At 35.0% G+C, this 21,213-nt stretch overlaps 1 protein-coding gene across 3 annotated transcripts in view; it reads left to right on the plus strand.

Annotated features, from left to right (window-relative positions):
* LOC123874586 (gonadotropin-releasing hormone receptor) overlaps window positions 1-21,213 on the plus strand; it is a 71,954-nt gene that overhangs the window by 43,957 nt on the left and 6,784 nt on the right. For all 3 annotated transcript variants that reach the window (XM_045920067.1, XM_045920066.1, XM_045920068.1), the window contains exons 2-5: window positions 11,095-11,796; window positions 16,961-17,144; window positions 18,867-19,066; window positions 19,279-19,400. In XM_045920067.1, the coding sequence (XP_045776023.1) occupies window positions 11,134-11,796; window positions 16,961-17,144; window positions 18,867-19,066; window positions 19,279-19,400 (1,169 nt within the window). In that variant the 5' untranslated portion in view covers window positions 11,095-11,133. The remainder of the gene's footprint in view (window positions 1-11,094; window positions 11,797-16,960; window positions 17,145-18,866; window positions 19,067-19,278; window positions 19,401-21,213) is intronic.

Below are 21,213 nucleotides of genomic sequence, written 5' to 3' on the forward strand. Positions count from 1 at the left end.
CAAAAACTTTTTAATCTAATACTTAGTAGTGTTTTGCCTTGAACTAAGACCGCGTGTCCTATAAGTTTGTACTTATTGGCAAAGGGAAGACTTTTCCGAGAAAAAAGTGTGTAATTTATTTTATTTTTAACCCCCGACCCAAAAAGAGGGGTGTTATAAGTTTGACGTGTGTATCTGTGTATCTGTGTGTCTGTGTATCTGTGTATCTGTGTATCTGTCTGTGGCATCGTAGCGCCTAAACGAATGAACCGATTTTAATTTAGTTTTTTTTGTTTGAAAGGTGGCTAGATCGAGAGTGTTCTTAGCTATAATCCAAAAAAATTGGTGCAGCCGTTTAAGAGTTATCAGCTCTTTTCTAGTTTTCTTGTAGAAAAGAAGGTTACATAACCGTTAGGTTCATAATATTATGTCAATTGACAAATGTCAAGCTGTCAAGATGGACGTTGCCTTGATACATAATTATTTATTTGAAAATGATGTTTTGGAAAACTCTGATACTTTGGATCGTAGGCGCGGAATAGTCCAAGAAAATCTGTTCAGCCGTTTGAAAGTTATCAGGTCTTTTCGGTCTTTTCTATTTACTGTAACTTCACTTGTCGGGGGTGTTATAAATTTTTAATTTACACTTGTTGACTGAGAAGTTAGAATTTGTTGTTTATCTACTAACACGATAATATGATATACATAGTTGACTGACAATATACACTAGATATACAGTTTTTGTCACCAAGCTATTTTTGAGATAGATTCGAAATTAAATATTTGTTTTTTTTGGGTTCCGTACCTCAATAGGAGAAAAGGAACCCTTACAGGATGACTTTGTTGTCTGTCCGTCATGTCTGTCAAGAAAACCTATAGGGTAGGTACTACCCATTGTCCTAGGATCATTAAATTTGGCAGTTAGGTAAGTCTTATGGCACAAGTAAAGGGAACAATCCGAAAACCGTGAACCGTTTGTGGTTACCTCAGGAAAACAGAAAAGTGTTCATGAACAAATAAATTGGTATTTTCAGCTTTAAAAGTGAGATTACTATACCAAGTGGGGTGTAATATGAAAGAACATTACCTGTGCATTGTTAAACAGGTTTTCATTTATTTTTATGCAGAATAGTTATTTATTTATCTAGAAAAATGACAAAAAAATACGAGTGTAGTACGGGATGATCTCGGTGCGCGAGTCTGACTGGCATTTTTTTACTTTGTTTAAAAAGTTTTTTTCAGCGCTACCCCGTATCGTTGGAGTAAGTTTATGCTTATGTAAAAAATAAGTTACCCTCCACTTTTATTTATAAGTGCTCCCAAAATAAAGTTTTTCTGAATTTATAATGTAATTATTAAAAAGTTCGTTTCGAGCTACAGAAATACACTTATTTATATATTTTAAATTAGTTTATTAATTCTGAAATGAAATGGCTCTGACAGACGGACGAACAAACGGACGGACGAATGCCAATTCAGCCAAGTAGACTCAGAGACCTCGCTTTGCAATTAACTCTATTGTACGAATTTATATCGTATAGTTTTGGTTTGACCAATTGTTGCTGTTGCACTAGCTTGTCAAATTTAATGGCCCTAAGTACAGAACAAGTCTCACAACTCCTAGAATTTGTAAGCTGCTGCTATAACAAAGTTTCAAATTCGAACATACGAGTAGCATGAGAATTGGCATCGAATCGCAAATTGGAGTTCAAAGCATCTGCTACTAAATTAGCAACCTTTATGATAAATCGTTTTTTTTATACGAGTTGGAACCTAAGTACTAACCTATACCTTACCATATAAGTACTTTGATGCTAGAGTAGTAATGTAAATCTGGACTAATTTATCGCCATACATTTACATATTATATAAATTCTGTCAATACGCTTCCATTCACATCACTTTATGATAATTATAATGGAAATATTACATTGCAATTTGTATCATGCATACATACCAAAATAATGCTAACCTCTATTTGCATGTATAATAGAAAATTATTGCGCTAAAGTTAAAATAAACTGTCATTCGATGTGGTGATAAAATTGAAACTAATTTTAGGTCATATTTTGATCACAGAAGTTATTTTGCCTGTCCTTGTTTTTTACCCACGACGGAACGGAGTCTATAGGCATGGTGCCAGTATATTCATAAACCTTTGGCGTGTGTTTGGTTGGGTGTGTATTTGTTTGTGTGTTTGGGCATCTTGTCTTACTATTTTTCTGAAAATCTATTGGGCTGATTTTAATGTGGCTTTTCGAATTCATTATGTCTCACTTATTATATAGGGTTCACAGATATAGGGCAAGAGTAAGCGCTGCAACCATGTTTTTAATTTTTCACTGTTACTATTTTTTTCTGTAAAACTACTGGGTCAATTTTGATGCGATTTTTGTCTTCACTGGTATTACATTAAAGCAAGTCCACCAGGGGGCGCTGCCGATTTTAAATGAAATTATGGGTACCAGGATTCAATTATGTCATCATACTCCAGGTTCCAACTCCTCAATATCATACTATAAGGGTAATTTCTACCCAAATAAAGCCATTTATTCAAATCGGGTAATATTGTACACTTTCTGATTGTCAAACAATGATGTAGTGGTGATAATAATTAATTACGTTAACTTAAAACTAAAACTACCTCCTCCTTCTATCACCTCAAAACAGGTTCGTACATATAATATTAATGGACCATAAAAAGCTAGCAGACAGACAGACACACTTTCGCATTTATAATATTAATATGGATTTAACCGGAAGACCGTTCAAATATTTACGTTTTAGTCGCAAACTTATAAAGTATTTTCTCATTATATTCTGCAATATGTATGGCTATAGCTCTTTATTAATTTGACGTGGGAGCTTCCATAACGACGGTGAACTATCGTTAAATCTACATATCTACTTAAAGCTAATTTAAAATTATACCGTTCATCTATAAACTTTGCATTTCAAAAGAATTGATTAATTTTATCTCCGATAAAAGAAACTGCGCTATCTGTTATGTATGAGCTCATCAGTAGGTATTACCTGATTGGATAACTAGATAAAAGACCCTTTGGCAAAGGTATTCGATTGAACAAATTCTGTAAAATGAAACAACTTTTACCGTTTTCCCCTTCCTTTTCTGGAAAAAGACTGGCTTATTCGTACTTCTCTCAGTTTGAATTTCTGAAAATCCTTTTATAGTCGGGGTATTTATATAAAAGATAGTTTGAGCTATAGATACGCTTGAAATAAAAGTCAGTCTGATAACTACAATTGTAGGGATAGCCAGGTAGTAGGTATATTGACAATTTAGTCTTCTGGAAGTGGATGTGGCTTGATAACTAGGTACAGGGTAACAACTTATACCCGCTATAGAAAACTCCCCGTGTTAAAAAAGTAGCCTAGAGGCACAGTTTTGAGATGTACTACAATAATTATAGCTATGTCACGCTTTAGGTCTTTATATATTTAATATAGAAAGGTAATTGTACAAAAAAACACACTTTCAAATTTATAGATATTAGTGGTGATAGAAGCCTTATACGGGATTTTAATCAAGCGTGAATGTCAGCACATAAACTTTTACGTATCATGAAACTATTTACGAAGCTACGATCCGTGCTCAATCCAACAATTTTCTTTGTCTTTATGCACGATTTACGGGTGGATTTCTCCAAAAAAAGAATTTCAATGGCATAGCATTTAACTGAAATAGAGCAAAGTAAAAGAAAAAAAATATTCCGTTAACGAGCACCTGCAGTTCTTCGAGTTTGTTTTATTTTACCAATTATTTTAATGAATTGCCTAGGCTGGTTTCACTTTTAAAGGCGTAAATTACTTCAGAAGTCATTTAATTGCCAGAAAAAGGGTATTTTCATTATACCTACCCACTGAATAATTATAATTTAATGAAATCAGGTTTAAAACTGCTTACATTTCTACTTATTTTCGATTAGATGATGCTGGCAAATTCGTCCGAGTGGACTTCAGTTTTTTTTTAATCCGTAAAAATTCTTCGATTTTCCTGGATGATAAGTAATCTATGTCACTCCGCATATCTATAGGAATATATTCATGCGAAAATTCACGTTCAGACCTTTAAACCGTTTAAGAGTGATTGAAGGCAAACCAATAAACAAACGCACTCTCGTATTTATAATTATAGAGGTAGTAAAGAGTAGTGATATCCTACTATCACAAACATGACACTTATAAATTGTCCATATTATTTGCAAGAAAGTGCTTAACTTAGTGTTGAAGCCTAGTTAGGCTTCAACAGTAAATAATGACAAAATACACGATAAGTAAAGGGTAGAGCGCTACGGAAGTTCTAAGCTGGAGAACTTGTAAATAACGTATGTTTATCAGTTAGATACTGTCATCTTATCGGAGCACTAAATTCTCGTAGCTAAGCATTACAGCTTTGTTGATATAATAATTAAAGAGGCAAGCAATTTGTCTTTGCGTTTCGAGCTGCGATACAGCAACAGAACATACCTACGAGTAAGTGTGTAGCTACATAGACTATAGTCTATTATAATAAACTAGTTATTATACTAAACTAGAGCATTTCTCTAGTTTATTATAATAAACTAGAGAAATGCTCTAGTAGGTAGATAGTTTAAGAGGGGTCTCTCCGTCACTCGCTCCATACAAACGTAGTTCGTCTCTCATTGGAATACTAACCAATCGTACTTAATGGAATTTTGTAGAAACGTTCCGGGAACTAATATCTATGCCTGTGGTTTTGCAGATTTCCGTTAAAATATTCGATTTCAAAGTTACGCGGTCTTAAAAATTCACATACAAATCTTGAGCGCCTGTAATTTTTAAACTACATATTTTTACAAAAATCTAAAACACCACAGGCACAGATATTAGTTTCTAGAATATGTCTGCAAAATTTCATGGACTTTGGTTGCTTAATATTCAAATGAAATTGGAACTACGATTGTATGAAACGAGTGACGGAGAGAGCCCTGTTAACCCCCGACCCAAAAAGAGGGGTCTTATAAGTTTGACGTGTGTATCTGTGTATCTGTATATCTGTCTGTGGCATCGTAGCTCCTGAATGAATGAACCGATTTTAATTTAGTTTTTTTTTCTTTGAAATGTGGCTTGATCGAGAGTGTTCTTAGCTATAATCCAAGAAAATCGCTTCAGCCGTTTGTAAGTTATCAGCTCTTTTCTAGTTATTACTGTAACCTTCACTTGTCGGGGTTGTTATAAATTTTTAATTTACACTTGTAAATATTTAGTGTCTATCATGTCTTATGTTGGCATTGATTATCCTTTATATACCTACCTACTCTCAAACATACGAGTATTCTTCGACTTGAGCAAGCTGATTTTCTGTAAGTCGGAAAGTAATCATTCTTCCCAACCGCGAAAGGGGCGTATCTACTTGAGAAGTTCGTTTGACTTCAAGCCTACACCATCCATACAAAATTTATTAGATGTAAGTACTTTCGCCAACAATGGCCCGAAAGACCGTGAGCAAATTTGAGGAAGTGATTGATAAAACCTTAAAGTTGGTAAGATGATTGTTCTGCGTTGCCAGATTATGGCAAAATGAACCCGCTAGCTGTTCCGTAGTGGGTTCACAATTTGTATTAATTTTAAGCGCTGCTAAGTATTTTAGGCTGTGTTTGGGATCCCTCTGAGGGGAAAAATTCGTAACGATGAAATCCGTAGGAGAACCAGAGCGACCGACATTAGCTCAGCGAATTAGTATGTAAATCTTTGAACCCTAAATCTAAATATAAATCTGAAAAACCACAGACCGAATTTGTTTCTCCAACGTATCTAAAAAATTTGATTAAAATTTTGTCTGAGAGTCCTGCATTATGTTTTCCAATGTGTGTTAAGTATGCCAATCCGCACTGGGCAGCATAGCAAACTATGGCGTTCCCTTTCTGAGAGGAGACCCGGCAGAGATAGGTTGATCATGATGATAACTTAAATGAGAACCAAATTACGTTTATTTGGATTGCACTAATATTAAACTCCTCTTAAATTTTATGTAAAATGAAGTGGCAGCTGAAGTGGCACTGGGCAGGCCATGTCTGCCGCAGAACTGATGACCACTGGGGCAGACGTGTTCTGAAGTAGAATAGAATGGAATAGATTTTTATTCAAATAAACTTTTATAAGTGCTTTTAAATCGTCAAAATGATTTACCACTGGTTCAAGTGGAGACTGCGTATCAGCAAGCGCAGTTTGGGACGACCTCCGACTCGCTGGACTGACGATCTTAAGAAGATGGCGGAAGTGGGTGGATGAGGAAGGCGGAGGATCGGTGTGGTGGCGCGCTCTTGGGACGGCCTATGTCCAACAGTGGGCGCAATCAGGCTGATTGTTTGATTGATGGATACGTATTTTGAATCCCCTTAGGCTTATTGTACACCTGCGTATTGAATTGGATTGGAGAGTGGCGTATTTCTTGATAACACCTCAAACTAACCTTTATTTTCCTTGGCATGAAGGCAGCGGTGCGCGGCACGTTCAGGCGCACCCAGGCGGCTGTGTCGCGCTTTATTTAAATCTATCTCTATTTTGTTTACAACACCAATTTCAGGTGTATTCCAACTTACACAAAGCTGAGTTTAAGTTGATCAAAAAGACTGTCACTGTCATTTCATAAAAAAATGGCATGTAGGTACCTAAGTAATTACAGGTACATGCATAACATTTCTGGCTTTTTCAAAAAAAAAAATCAATGCCACCGGTCTCAACAAAATCGCTTTGATTTTAATATTATTGAGCTAAAATTCATTTTAAAATAATACTTATATAGGTATATTTCGAATTTAAAGTTCCATTTACATCATATTATGTAACTACCATACGTTCATATTATATCAAGCATCTCCTCAAAATCTCCTTTGGGCTCTCATTGGGGCAACAATGCCCCAATGAGCCCCAAAGAGAGAGAGTGTGAAAATACTCGTAAATCCGTACATGATGTTCAGCTAAATTAAATTATATTTATACTAGTATTATATTAAATGCGAATGGCTGTCTATCTGTCTATTACCATAAATTTAATTAATTTTGCCAAACAGTGCAGAAATAGTTTTCTTTATGTACTATTTACAGACTACAGCTATTTCTTATCCTGGAAAATTAAAGATTTTCCGCGGGATTTCCAAAAACTTAAATCCTGCGGGTGAAATCGCAGGCACCGTCTAATCACACTTAATATTATAAAGGAGAAAGTTTGTGTGTATGTGTGTGTGTGTATGTTTGTTACTCCTTCACTGGACGGATTGGGCTGAAATTTAGAATGGAGATAGATTATACCCTGGATTAGCACATAGGCTACTTTTGTCCCGGAAAATCAAAGAGTTCGCACGGGATTTTTAAAAAACCTACATCCACGTGAACGAAATCGCGGGCATCAGCTAGTATCTCTATAAAAGTAAAACACCTACCTAATATAATAATTATTTCATACAAGGGTCATGACAGTAAAATCCCTGTGCGATACGAACAATTTAATTAGTTTTCTGAAGTTATAACATATTATATAAAATATTATATTTGATGAAATACCTAGTTTAATAATTGTTAAGGTAATTTTATTAATATTTTAATAAACTATCCAACAATAAGTAATATTTTTAACCCCCGACCGAAAAAAAGGGTGTTATAAGTTTCACGTGTGTATCTGTGTATCTGTCTATCTGTCTTTGGCATCGTAGCTCCTAAACGAAAGAACCGATTTTAATTTAGTTTTTATGTTTGAAAGGTGGCTTGATCGAGAGTGTTCTTAGCTATAATTAAAGAAAATCGGTTCAGCTGTTTGAAAGTTATCAGCTCTTTCGTAGTTTTCTTTTAGAGGTTTTTGTGTCGGGGGTTTTTAAATTTTGAGTTATTGACTAGAGAATTTAGATACAATGAAGTAAGTACTTAAAAGTTAGGTCTCCTAGAAAGACTTCTAAAATAAAAAATAAAATGATAAGTAGTGCTACGAATTTTCCTTCGTCTTCGCCCGCGTAAAATTCGAGAACTGTATTTCTGGGTCTACACACATTTTAAACCAAGTTGCTTTTTGAGTCGGACTACAATAAAATATATATCAGCTTGATTATTATTATTCACATTACAGACAGTATCGTGGTGAAAACGCATAATATAACCCCATTTTATCCCTTTAGTTTATATTAATTTTCCGTTTGACCGGCTCGCCCTATAGTTGATTAAAAAGGGTAGACGGATTTCTAGGTACATAAAATGGGATTCTATGAATAAAATATTTTTATCTACGCAAAAAATACCTAACGATAATAATCGTAATTTAAAATTTTATCTGCTAAGTAACTTATAGAAAGCTAGCTGAGCGCAAAGCTTTGGTCGGGTAAAATTTCACTAAATTCTTTTTAAAGTTATTGAAAGAATCTACGCAATCTAAAGTTTCCAAATCAAGTATTTGAAAGACAGTCTGTAGGTACCTTTAAAATTAAGATATAAGGGTCTGTAGGCTACAGACCCTTATAACTTACATTTTAAGAGACCAAAAATCTTAGGTACATTTTGAAATTAACTTTAATTTGTAAATACTGGATAATACCAGTATATCTGTGTCCAGTCAGGCCTGTTTATTAATTTTTGAGCAAATATTATGTCACCGAGTTGGCTGAAATGAATCCGGGATACCTTTAATAAAACCGGAAATTATAAAACTTCAAAGTTATACAATTTTCAGCGTCCACACGAGTGGAAAAAAATATCATTATAAAATTCTTTCGAGGTTGCAAATCTAATAAAAACTTGACTTTTGACACGAATATTACTTTTGACAGCTGTGATAGCCTAGTGGTTAGAACGTCCGCCTCCTAATCGGAGGTCGGGGATTCGATCCCGGGCACGCACCACTAACTTTTCAGTTATGTGCGTTTTAAGCAATTAAATATCACTTGCTTTAACGGTAAAGGAAAACATCGTGAGGAAACCTGCATGCCTGAGATTTCTCCATGTTCTCAAAGGTGTGTGAAGTCTGCCAATCTGTATTGGCCCAGCGTGGCAGACTACGGCCTAAACCCTTCTCATTCTGAGAGGAGACCCGTACTAACTAGAGGGGCGGAAATGGATTGATCATGATGATGATTACTTTTAACTGCAATATCTTACATCTTACCTTTTTTAATAATATCAATGTGAAAATTAATTAGTAACATACCTACTTGAATGTAGGTATGTACGGATGTTTGGTAGCCGTTTCCACGTGAGCAGCTGAACGGATAAAGTAGATAACGCACAGAAACGGTATGAATCTGTATATGTATATTATGTCACCGTAAAATTGTAAATACGGTTAGATCATAATCTATCTGGCGAGATTGTGAACTGTCGAAAGATTGTGAATTTCTCTATTGTGAGATCTATATGTCGCAGCGAAAGTGAAACTGACTAGTGTAACACCTGATAATATTAAGATAATATTACCCAATAGACAGGCCCGGCACATGGGTATTTATGTTCTAATCTAACCTAACCAAACTTTAGATTTGGCGCCCTTCTTCTTACTCTGGGATTTTACGATTACATCGAATGAGGTTCAGAACGTAGTACCAAAATCATTGAAAATAGAAAAACATTTTTTTTTCTGTGATGTAACTACAAATTCGCGGTTTTCGGATTTATTCCTTTACTTGTGCTATAAGAGCTACCTACCTGCCAAATTTTATTTCAGGGAAGTACCCTATAGGTTTTCTTGACAGGCATGACGGATGGACGGACGGACGGACGGGCGGGCGGACGGACGGACGGACGGGCGGACGGACGGACGGACGGACAGACAGACAGACAGACAACAAAGTGATCCTGTACGGGTTCTGTTTTTCCTTTTGAGGTACGGAACCCTAAAATTGAAATTACTAAAATAATATTAGTAGATTATTCGTAAAAATATAGATATCGAAGAGGTTTAGTGGAAAACTTCAAACAACATTTTATATTTGTTTAGACTACCGGCATGTTCTTTAAGAATACTGTACAAGTAGGTACGTGGCGACATAGTTTTTCTTTGCACTCTTTGACTGGAATTTATTTAGTAGCTATGTAAACTCTGATATTTCCCAAGTAAACTAAAGTGAAAATCAAAACACCTAGCTGCTCGTTTTGTAAACATATTTGTCATGTTTTACCAACAATTTTCAACAACATTAGATATTTATACGATTTCTCTGTCTTAGTTTAGACTCGTTATACTGACTTACACAATTTTTTTAAATATAAAAGCTGTCAAAACGTCTTTGATTCTCAGCTGTTAAACATTATTCAGCGATAAGAAATTCGAAAATTGAAGGTAATTATTAAATTAATATACTTACTCGTAACAATAATGGCAAGCTCTGGCTGACTGAAAGGAAGCCTAATTAATTCCATGCCACGAAATTAAATACCAGTATTTCTCGCGAATTATTCCTCTTCATTCTATTTTGGAAATATATTAAGAATCTTCCTAATATAGGGCTGGGGTCATATATACCTACATATCTAATGATTTTTTTAATATCAATTTCTGCTCATCGATCATTTTTTAACCCCCGGAGGCCCGGACCCAAAAAGGGGAGTGTTATAAGTTTGACGTGTGTATCTGTGTATCTGTCTGTGGCATCGTAGCTCCTAAACGAATCAACCGATTTTAATTTAGTTTTTTCTGTTTGAAAGGAGGCTTGATTGAAAGTCTTCTTAGATATAATCGAAGAAAATCGATTCAGCCGTTTGAAAGCTATCAGCTCTTTTCTAGTTACTGTAACCTTCACTTGTCGGGGATGTTATAAATTTTTAATTTACACTTGTTCGTAATAGTATTACTTGGTTTAACAGTGAAGTTAAACACTGAAAGGAAATGTGCAGGCCAGGGGATTCTCCGTAATGTTCTGGAAGGTGTCAATCTGCACTTGGCCAACGTGACTAATGACCTGAACTCTTCTACTTCTGAGAAGACACCCATGCTCAGTAATGGGCCGACGTGGTAATAGATTGGTCATGATGATGACCAATCTATTACCATGTATTTTTGCATTTTTTGACTCGTTGATTAAAAATAAATGTGGAAAATCATTTATTTTGTTCTTTTTAGACAACACAACATTAAATTTAGGTATTTATTTTCAGATTTCAAACGAGGACATCATTGAGTACGCATGACAAAACATGGGAAGCACAGGCAACAATACCACATTATATGATGATAACATACTTTATACGAGCGAGTTCGCAGTTCAAAGCGAGTACAGCGATATATTAGCGGGGGTGGATCGATGGCCGATAGAGAAATGTTTGGAAGCACATCTAACAAACGGCACTATAAGCAATGATCTAACAAACAGCGTGTACGTTTATAACGGCACTAGGATCACGTGTTTGGAGCACGCCCCAATATTAACTAAAAGCACCATAATAAGAGCTAGTGTACTCTGCGTAATGGCCCTTTTATCATTGTTAGGAAACTTTGCGACTATGATAAGTATTCAAAGAAGCAAAAGAGGTCGCAGAAGAGCCAGGCCATCGTGGACGGCTATATATAGTTTGATATTCCAACTAAGTATAGCGGATTTATTAGTTACAGTCTTCTGTATAGCGGGAGAGGCTGCTTGGTCGTTTGCTGTGCAGTGGTACGCGGGAAACATAGCGTGCAAGCTGTTCAAATTCTTGCAAATGTTTGCTTTGTACTTAAGTACATTTATACTGGTGCTGATCGGCGTAGATCGATGGCTGGCCGTTAAATATCCGATGAAGAGTATGGCCACGGCTTCAAGGAGTGTCAGACTGGTGACTATTGCTTGGACACTAAGTTTTGTTCTAAGCTTGCCTCAAGTAAGTATTTCGTGAGGTCAACTTTTTAATCCACACTAATATTATAAATGCGAAAGTATGTCTGTCTGCCTGCTTGCTTTTCACGTCCCATCCATGAAATTTGGTACAGAGTAGCCTCCATCCCGAGGATAGAAAATGTTCACTTTTATCCCGTGAAATTAAAAGATTTTTTTTTAACCTAAATCCACGTGGATGAAGTCGGGCATCATATTACAGTAAGTAATCACTAAATTAAATAAAAATGAGATAATTTGTCCTTGGGCATGTCCTGTCAATGTTTATGTTTTAGTTTTTAATTTTTTGGTAAAAAATAAATACATGAGTAAATTATCTTTTGCCTACTTTTATTGCAATTGGAAATAGGTAGGTATTTACAAGAAAAAATATGACTAAAATATTAATTGTGCATGGATAAAATATTATGTTGTGCAATTACGACAAAATATGGTTTTTATGAGAGGTTTTCGTAAAATTTTATGATAACAAGTGTTTGTTAATTGACACAAGTGTTCTTTTAAATAACAATTTATGTTAGTATTTAAGTACTTATACAGAGAAAAATGCCGCTTGACCTCCGGGCCTTGCTAAGGATAACACCATGTATTTGAAAATGGTTTTCTATGACTGTTTTAGAAGCCTATATTATTATAAATACAATCATTACTATGCACGATAATTTTCTATCAATCGTTTTATAAATACAATCATTACTATGCACGATAATTTTCTATCAATCGTTTTATATAAACTAAAACAACGCAATAAAACGTTTTTTTGCATTTTATTAGCAAAATTAACGGCTACTTACAATTTTGTCCGAATACCTTCAGTTAAAAACTAAGGATAGGTACAACCTGCAATGTGTTTTATGTTGAAATTCTATAAGACGTAAGAAAATTAGGTGCAAACTCGGTTAGGTAAAACTACCAAGAGTGAAAGAGCAATTTGTGAAAATCTGTAAGGTGCACTGAAACTGCAGGCTACAATGGCAAACTATTTAACTTTATTATCGGTATTACCTCTCCACAAAGCACTCGGCTTCAGAAACTACTAAGGAGTAGCAAGTCTTGCTAACCTATAAACACTGTTTTAGACATAAAGATAGTCTTACAAGTAGGCATCTCTTTTATATCACAACTAGCTGATGCCCGCGACTTCGTTCGCGTGGATGTGGGTTTTTTAAAATTCCCGTGGGAATTCTTTGATTTTCCGGGATAAAAAGTAGCCTATGTGCTAATCCAGGGTATAATCTATCTCCATTCTAAATTTCAGCCCAATCCGCCTAGTAGTTTTTGCGTGAAGGAGTAAGAAACATACACACACACACACACACATACAAACTTTCTCCTTTATAATATTACTAGCTGACGCCCGCGACTTCGTCCGCGTGTATTTAGGTTTTCCAAAATCCTGCAGGAACTCTTTGATTTTCCGGGATAAAAAGTAGCCTATGTGCTAATCCAGGATAATATCTACCTCCATTCCCAGCCAAATCCGTCCAGTAGTTTTTGCGTGAAGGAGTAACAAACATACACATACACACACACACACACACACACACACACACACACACACACACACACACACACACACACACACACACACACACACACACACACACACACACACACACACACTAACACACACACACACACACACACACACACAAACGTTCGCCTTTATAATTTACACTAGATATCACAATTTCTCTACCATTGATAAAACGACCCCGAAACATATGTAAAATGTAAAAGATGGATGTTAACAGGGCTCTCTCCGTCACTCGTTTCCACTCGTTTCATACAATCGTAGTTCCAATTTCATTTGAATACTAAGCAACCAAAGTCCATGAAATTTTGCAGACATATTCTAGAAAATAATATCTGTGTCTGTGGTGTTTTCGATTTTTCTAAAAATATGTAGTTTTAAAATTACAGGGGCTCAAAGATTTGCATGAAAACTCTTAAGACCGCGTAACTTTGAAACCGAATATTTTAACAGAAATCTGGAAAACCACAGACATAGATATTAGTTTCTAGAATATGTCTGCAAAATTTCATGGACTTTGGTTGCTTAATATTCAAATGAAATTGGAACTACAATTGTATAAAACGAGTGACGGAGAGAGCCCTCTTAATATTTAGAAAATATAAACAAATTTTATAAGACATTGTAGTCTAATGTTGTAATTTTTCTTTAATGCAATTTAATTTGTTTATTTATTTGATTTTATGCAAAAAGAAATCTAAACTTCCTTAAAACAACTTGGACTTTCTGATGATAGCTCTCACAGCATGAAAAACAAGGCAATCTCAAATAGTTCCCACGATAGGAGTGTTTTCATTTATATAGCAAAGATTTGAAGGTCTATAATAGAACCTTTTCGGAAAATAGTTCCAATCCAAAATTAAGAAAAAATTGAGATATTATGGAAAAACTTATTACTTACAGCTGGGCGATTACGGTAAAATTACCCTTTCATACACGTTGGTAACTATTTTCGTTTACACTTCGCAAGAAAAAAATCACAAAAGCAGGATATTTCTTTTGCGATGAGAATGATGCTTTGTCATTTTTCCGTAATCGCCCAGCTGTAACCACTTTTTTCATATGTAATAATATCTCAATTTTTACTTGGTTGTGGATTGGAACGCTTTTCAGATAAAAAATTTTCAAAAAAAAAATAAAACCGACTTCAAAAACCACAAACACTAAAAAGTAAAAAATAACTTTTATTTAGCTACACGTGTAATGTACCTAGGTATGAAGTCGAGCGAGCATATTAAAACAAAATTAGAAATCCAAGAGTGAAGCTCGCCCGACTTCATACCTAGGTACATTACACGTGTAGCTAAATAAAAGTTATTTTTTACTTTTTAGTGTTTGTGGTTTTTGAAGTCGGTTTTATTTTTCTTTTGAAAATTTTTTATTTCACAATTTTTAGTGGCCCACTGTACTATAATATGCTATGCCCAGTTAAAACCCTACTGTTTACTAAGCTATTACACTGATCGCGAGCAATTTGCTCCTATCTATTGAGGAGTTCTGTTCTCCATCTCCGAAGATATTCATCAGATCTTCACCAAATTTATATGGGACCATCTGCACAGTATACCCTTTCAAACAAAAAAAAATTTTCCAAATCGGTCCAGGGGTCTTTGAGTAATCGGGGAACATACATAAAAAAAAAAAAAGATTCCGACGAATTGAGCACCTCCTCCTTTTTTGGAAGTCGGTTAACAAGTGTAAATTAAAAATTTATAACACCCCCGACAAGCGAAGGTTACAGTAAATAGAAGAGCTGATTACTTTCAAACAGCTGAACCGATTTTCTTGGATTATAGCTAAGAACACTCTCGATCAAGCCATCTTTCAAACAAAAAAACTAAATTAAAATCGTTTCATTAGTTTAGGAGCTCTGCGATGCCTCAGACAGATACACAGATACATACGTCAAAGTTATAACACCTCTCTTTTTGGGTCGGGGGTTAAAAATACGCTCAATTATTATTATAACAAACGCATGCTGTTTTGCTCAATATTCTGGGGATGTTCAAGAGTTATTTTTCAAAGCTTTTTCAAGACTATTTATTTCTCGCAGCTTTGATTAAACTACACCAAGGGATACCTTATAACACCATCACACTCGCTCCCCGATTGTGAAAAAGCTGCATGAATCATTGCTACAATTTCAGTTAATGTGATTGGCTGAATTTTTGTGTACTTGCAGCAATATTTCAGTCGGACAATAGTGAGAAAGTGTCAGCCAATCAGAGATTGCGATCGTTTCACTCACTTTGCCACAATTGACCTTACGACAGCTCAGGCATCCTCTGACAAAGACAACGTAATTGCGAAACCTGATTAAAGAGTGCATTGCACGTTGTAATTTTGATTTTAATTTCATTATTAAGTTTATTTGTAATTCTGTATTTCAATTGGATCCTTTCCTGAAATAAAACTTTATGATTATACATAATATCATTTTTTTACTCGCACGCACGTAAATAATATCACTATACCCATATTATAAATTACAAAAATATTTTTATTTGTTGGTTTGTCATAGTTACAAGTGTAAATTAAAAATTTATAACACTCCCGACAAGTGAAGGTAACTTGAAAAGAGCTGATAACTTTCAAACGGCTGAACCGATATTCTTGGATTATAGCTAAGAACACTCTCGATCAAGCCACCTTTCAAACAAAGAAAACTAAATTAAAATCTGTTCATTAGTTTAGGAGCTACGATGCCACAGACAGATACACAGATACACACGTCAAACATATAACACCCTTCTTAAAAACCTGGAAAATGGCATATGATTCTCTTTAATCTGGAAATTCAAAGAGTTTCCGCGAGATTTTTTAACAACTAAATCCACGTACATAACCAAAAACAAACTCATTAAACCTACACACACATTACAATATTAATACTTATTAAGTAATGGTCAGAGGATTACACGCCAGTAGGAAAGATCAGACGGCCGGGGGCCAGGGTAACAGGTTAAGAAACCGACTCGAATACTTAATATACATATATAGTAGTATAAATTATACCTTTAGGACTATTCTAGCTGATTCTAGCAACACTGCTTTACAATTATCTAATACTAGACGATGCCCGCGACTTCGTCTGCGTAGATTTAGGATTTTTTTTAAATCCCATGGGAACTCTTTGATTTTTCGAGATAAAAGGTTTCTATGGCAATTTCCAGGACGCAAGCCACCTCTGTACCAATTTTCATGTGAATCGGTTAAACGGTTGGACCTTTAACAGTCACGGGGGAATTCTTCGATTTTCCGGGATAAAAAGTAACTTATGTCCGTTCCCGGGATGTAAGCTTACACAGCACCTTTCATCCAAATCGGTTTAACCGTTGGGCCGTGCAAAGCTAGCAGTTGACAGATGGACAGACAGACACACTTTCGCCTTTATAATATCCGTGTGATTATATTATACTAGAGGATGCCCGCGGCTTCGCCCGCGTGGAGTTCGGTTTTTTAAATCCCGTAGGAACTCTTCAATTTTCCGCGATAAAAAGTAGCCTAGATGTGCTAATCCGCCAAATATTATCCGCCAAATCCGTCAAGTTGTTTTTGTGTGAAGGAGTAACAAACATACATACATAGTGTGATTTATACGATGGTTATGTTTCAGACCGTCGTCTTCCGAGTAGCGAAGGGACCGTTTGTTGAAGACTTCTACCAATGTGTGACTCATGGTTTTTATACTGAACGATGGCAAGAGCAAGCATACACGACGCTGTCTCTCGTGTTTATGTTCATCCTACCTCTCATCATTCTAGTCTCCACTTATGTATCTACTGTAAGGACTATAGCTAGTAAGTATGATTTTGGTTATCTAATACTGTTGATACAGAAGTAGGCGGCCGCGACGTTCGTTGCCACTAATCCATGTTTATTTTAGCGTTTGAATTAATTAGATAATAATATGTCCCTTTCTCAGAAGCGGATTATATAAAATCTTCTCTAACTAACGACTGTATGATTACGAGTACCACTACATGATATTATTTCTAGTTTTAATAAACTAGGTGGTAGATATACGGTACCTCAACATTAGAGCAGCTTGTCAGCTACTCCGGTAAGTATTAACTATAGATGCAACAAGTGTAAATAAAAAAAATTATAACACCCCCGATAAGTGAAGGTTACAGTAACTAGAAAAGAGCTGATAACTTTCAAATGGCTGAACCGATTTTCTTGGATAATAACTAAGAACACTTTCGATCAAGCCACCTTTTATACAAAAAAAGTAAATTAAAATCGGTTCATTCGTTTAGGAGCTATAATATCACAGACAGATACACAGATACACACGTCAAACTTATGATACCACTCTTTTTGGATCGAGGGTTAAAAAGAAAAGTAAATACAGTTATTCAAGTTATTTTATATAATTACTCGAATAGATATAATGGTGTTAGAGAGTGCTAACAAGAGATAAATACCCAGGTTACGAGTATTATGGAATGAATTTTTGGTCATCAATTATTATGCTGATCAAAATAAACTAAATTATACGTGAATATTCCAAATTCGGAAAAAACCTCGCTATTATAATTGGAGAAATCTACTTACTCACACATAATAGGAAACCTTTAACGGGTGAAGGTTCCTTATTATACCGTGTGATAACAAATGATTCTATATTTTCCAATTATTGTATTTTTCGGAAAGGTTTTTTGTTACCTATAAAAGCAAAAAAAAAAATACTAAGAAAAAGATTGTTCTTGTTAACAGCCTTTTTTCTTAGTATTTCTCACCCACGACTGATGATGAGTAAGAGATTCAAATTTTTAAATCAGAGATAATGTTATATTTCTTTTCATGCCTTTTCAAAGAGTATTTTAAACGGATAGCCACAGAAATATTCTCTTAGCGGTAGAAAAACAATAAGCAAAAAATTAAAGGTCTCCAAACATTGTTTGATATTGATGTTAAAAGAAAAACTTGTTTGAGGACAAATGAAAACTGAAGAATAAACTAAAAAGCCGAATGGAAACTTTGATTTCTTCTTTCTATGTGCCTAAATGAGGACTTAATACGAATAAATTAAAAAGCCGAATGAAAACTTTGATTTCTTCTTTCTATCTTTCCCAGTGCCCAATTCTTAGACGTTGTTCAACTTTAGTTACATTGTTTTATTTTTGCATCTTGATTACGAGAAAGGATTCCTAAGCTTTACAAACATGGCTAAAGAGTACCTATCTAGTCTGAATAGTTTTTATCAGTCTATATTCTACTACGTTTTTTTATGCAAAAAAATATATATTAATAATATTGTATAATATTCTAAGGTGAAAGCAGGTGAAAAGTTAGTAAAAAACTTTAAAGGATAATGTTTTTGCATAAAGTTCACAATGATGTATCTACTTCTGGTATCATAAATTTTTTACATGGTCCCATTCTGGTTCCATTACCGAGAATTGCAAGCAATTTGGGTAAACAAACATTAATGTCTTCCCGTTTTCATTCTGTACAACAAAAGGGTGTGGTGAACCTTAGTTTACTTTATGTGAAACGTTTAATTTTGTTCCCAGAAAGCGAAAAGGTGTTCCAACCAGAAGTGACTCGACAGGAGAAATATTTGACACCCGACGTCAACCGAAGGAGGCTAATAGATAGAGCGAAAATGAAATCTTTAAGGATGTCTGTGGTTATTGTAGCAGCTTTCATGATATGGTGGACGCCGTACTATGTGATGATGATAATGTTCACATTCCTCAATCCTGATAAAGATGTAAGTATCAGATCCTAACCCTCACCTGACTAATCTAACTGTTATTTACCTTAACAAGGCTCTCTCCGTCACTCGACATTTTGTTAGCGACTGATACGCCCCTCAGAGTCAGCCAGAAGACAGTCAGTAACTCACTGTTTGCCTAATGGGGGCACGGCCTTAATCTTTTACATACAAAAATACTTTTTACCTACTATTTTTTTTGTTTGCAGCAAAGCGAAGATCTACTATCGGGGATATTTTTCTTTGGCATGTCAAACAGTCTAGTCAATCCCGTCATATACGGGGCCTTTCATTTATGGCCAAAGAAGAAAAGATCGCGGCACAGTGACAGGTACTAACTTTTATCTAAAACCATATCATATTGAGTCAGTGGCTATTAGCCATAAAAGCCGATTCACACCAAGAACGTACACGTGACACACGCGTAGTGACGCGGGTGAATCCGTAGATATAACTGCTCGCATTACGTCTAGAACGTTCACGCCACGCAAGCGGCATGCCATGTCTCCTACAGTTCCATATATTAATTACAACGTAATGGTACGCGCTACGTCTACGCTTACGCGACGCATACGCGGCCTGTGTGGCCGGTGTTTTAGGTGTACAGACAGTACCACTCGGTATTCTCTGGCTGTATTTATAAGGAGTGCTATAATATGCAGGTATAAAAGTCTGCTTAGTTATATTTAAGTAAATACTTAAAATAAGGATTGAATTATTATAATACCTGGACGTATTTTGATGAGCCTCAAATAAATTATCAATAATTTCGGCGATAGGCGTAAATACAAACATGATAATATGAATATTTTGAATAAGAACCATAAATAATATAAAACAACAAGTTTACATAAATAAAATTGATACATAGGCACCAACTTCTGTAAATACTTTAAATAGGAATGTGAAGTTCCTTAGATCTTTTAAATTGATTACTTTCCACATTTGACTTAGGAAGTATTTCCCTTACAATAATTAGATTCAAAAGATTTCGTGCGCAAAACTTTTCTCAGGTGGAAGTTGTGAACACAATTTTAAGCCAAACTTTGCCTTGCATTCTCTGGCTGAGCTTAGCTCACGGATAAAATCTGTTGAAAAAGTATGTTAAATGCACTACAATATATGTATTTATAATCTAGTCTGAGATTTCACTTAAATATTTTTAAATCAGGTACCTACTTACTGAGATTCAAAGCAAAAACTGTTTTTATTAAAACTAAAAAAACTAGTCAATGCTTTCCAACACACAGGTTAGAATTTTTCCAAGATTCCGCAGCCATGATAAAAAATCAAAAGTAAGAATGATTACAAAACAGTTATCGGTTGAGTTTTTCTGTAGAAATATATTTTCCACAAATGTATGGTCCTTTACAAACTAGACCTTAGCAACGTAACTGTTTCATTATCTTAGAAATAGACGGAGCGTAGGCAGTGAATAATACTAAGAAATCTTAAACTAACAAAAGAAAAAGGTAGGTTACGTCGATATGCGTGTCTGTGAAGAGATTTTTTTATAAGACTTGTCGGCACCTTCGCATACTCTATTCGCGTAGAAATTAATTTCGAATTTGATTGATGTGAAAATCCTTATTATGTCTGTATAATAATGAATGAACAAAACAAAAAAAAACCGGCCAAGTGAAAGTCAGACTCGCGCACTGAGGGTTCCGTACTCGGGTATTTTTTCCAACATTTTGCACGATAAATCAAAAACTATTGTACATAAAAATAAATAAAAAACAGTTTTAGAATGTACAGGTAAAGCCCTTTCATAATATGATACCCCACTTAGACAATCACTTAGCTTTTGGAGAGCTTTTATAATGGCGCCAATTCTGATGTCTTCCTCTAAACTAAATTTAGACAGGTATCTTTTTCTTTTCGATATTGTTAAAAAAAGACGGAAAATGGATTTTAAACTAATAATACTCTGAAATTTTTGGGTTACTCTACAAATTTAAACACCATGCTAAAGACTGGCACCTAAATTCGCGAAATTTTACAGTCTTATATTAAATGAAATTTGTTTGTCCTTTTCTTATTACCTAGGTACATGGGTAAGAAAAAGATGCGTATACTCTAAAATTCAAATTGTCATCAGAATCATTAAACTAATTGCCATCAAACTATTCGGGCTTCGATTA

The sequence above is a fragment of the Maniola jurtina genome, chromosome 18 (genome assembly GCF_905333055.1).
Source record: "Maniola jurtina chromosome 18, ilManJurt1.1, whole genome shotgun sequence".
NCBI classification, from domain to species: domain Eukaryota; kingdom Metazoa; phylum Arthropoda; class Insecta; order Lepidoptera; family Nymphalidae; genus Maniola; species Maniola jurtina.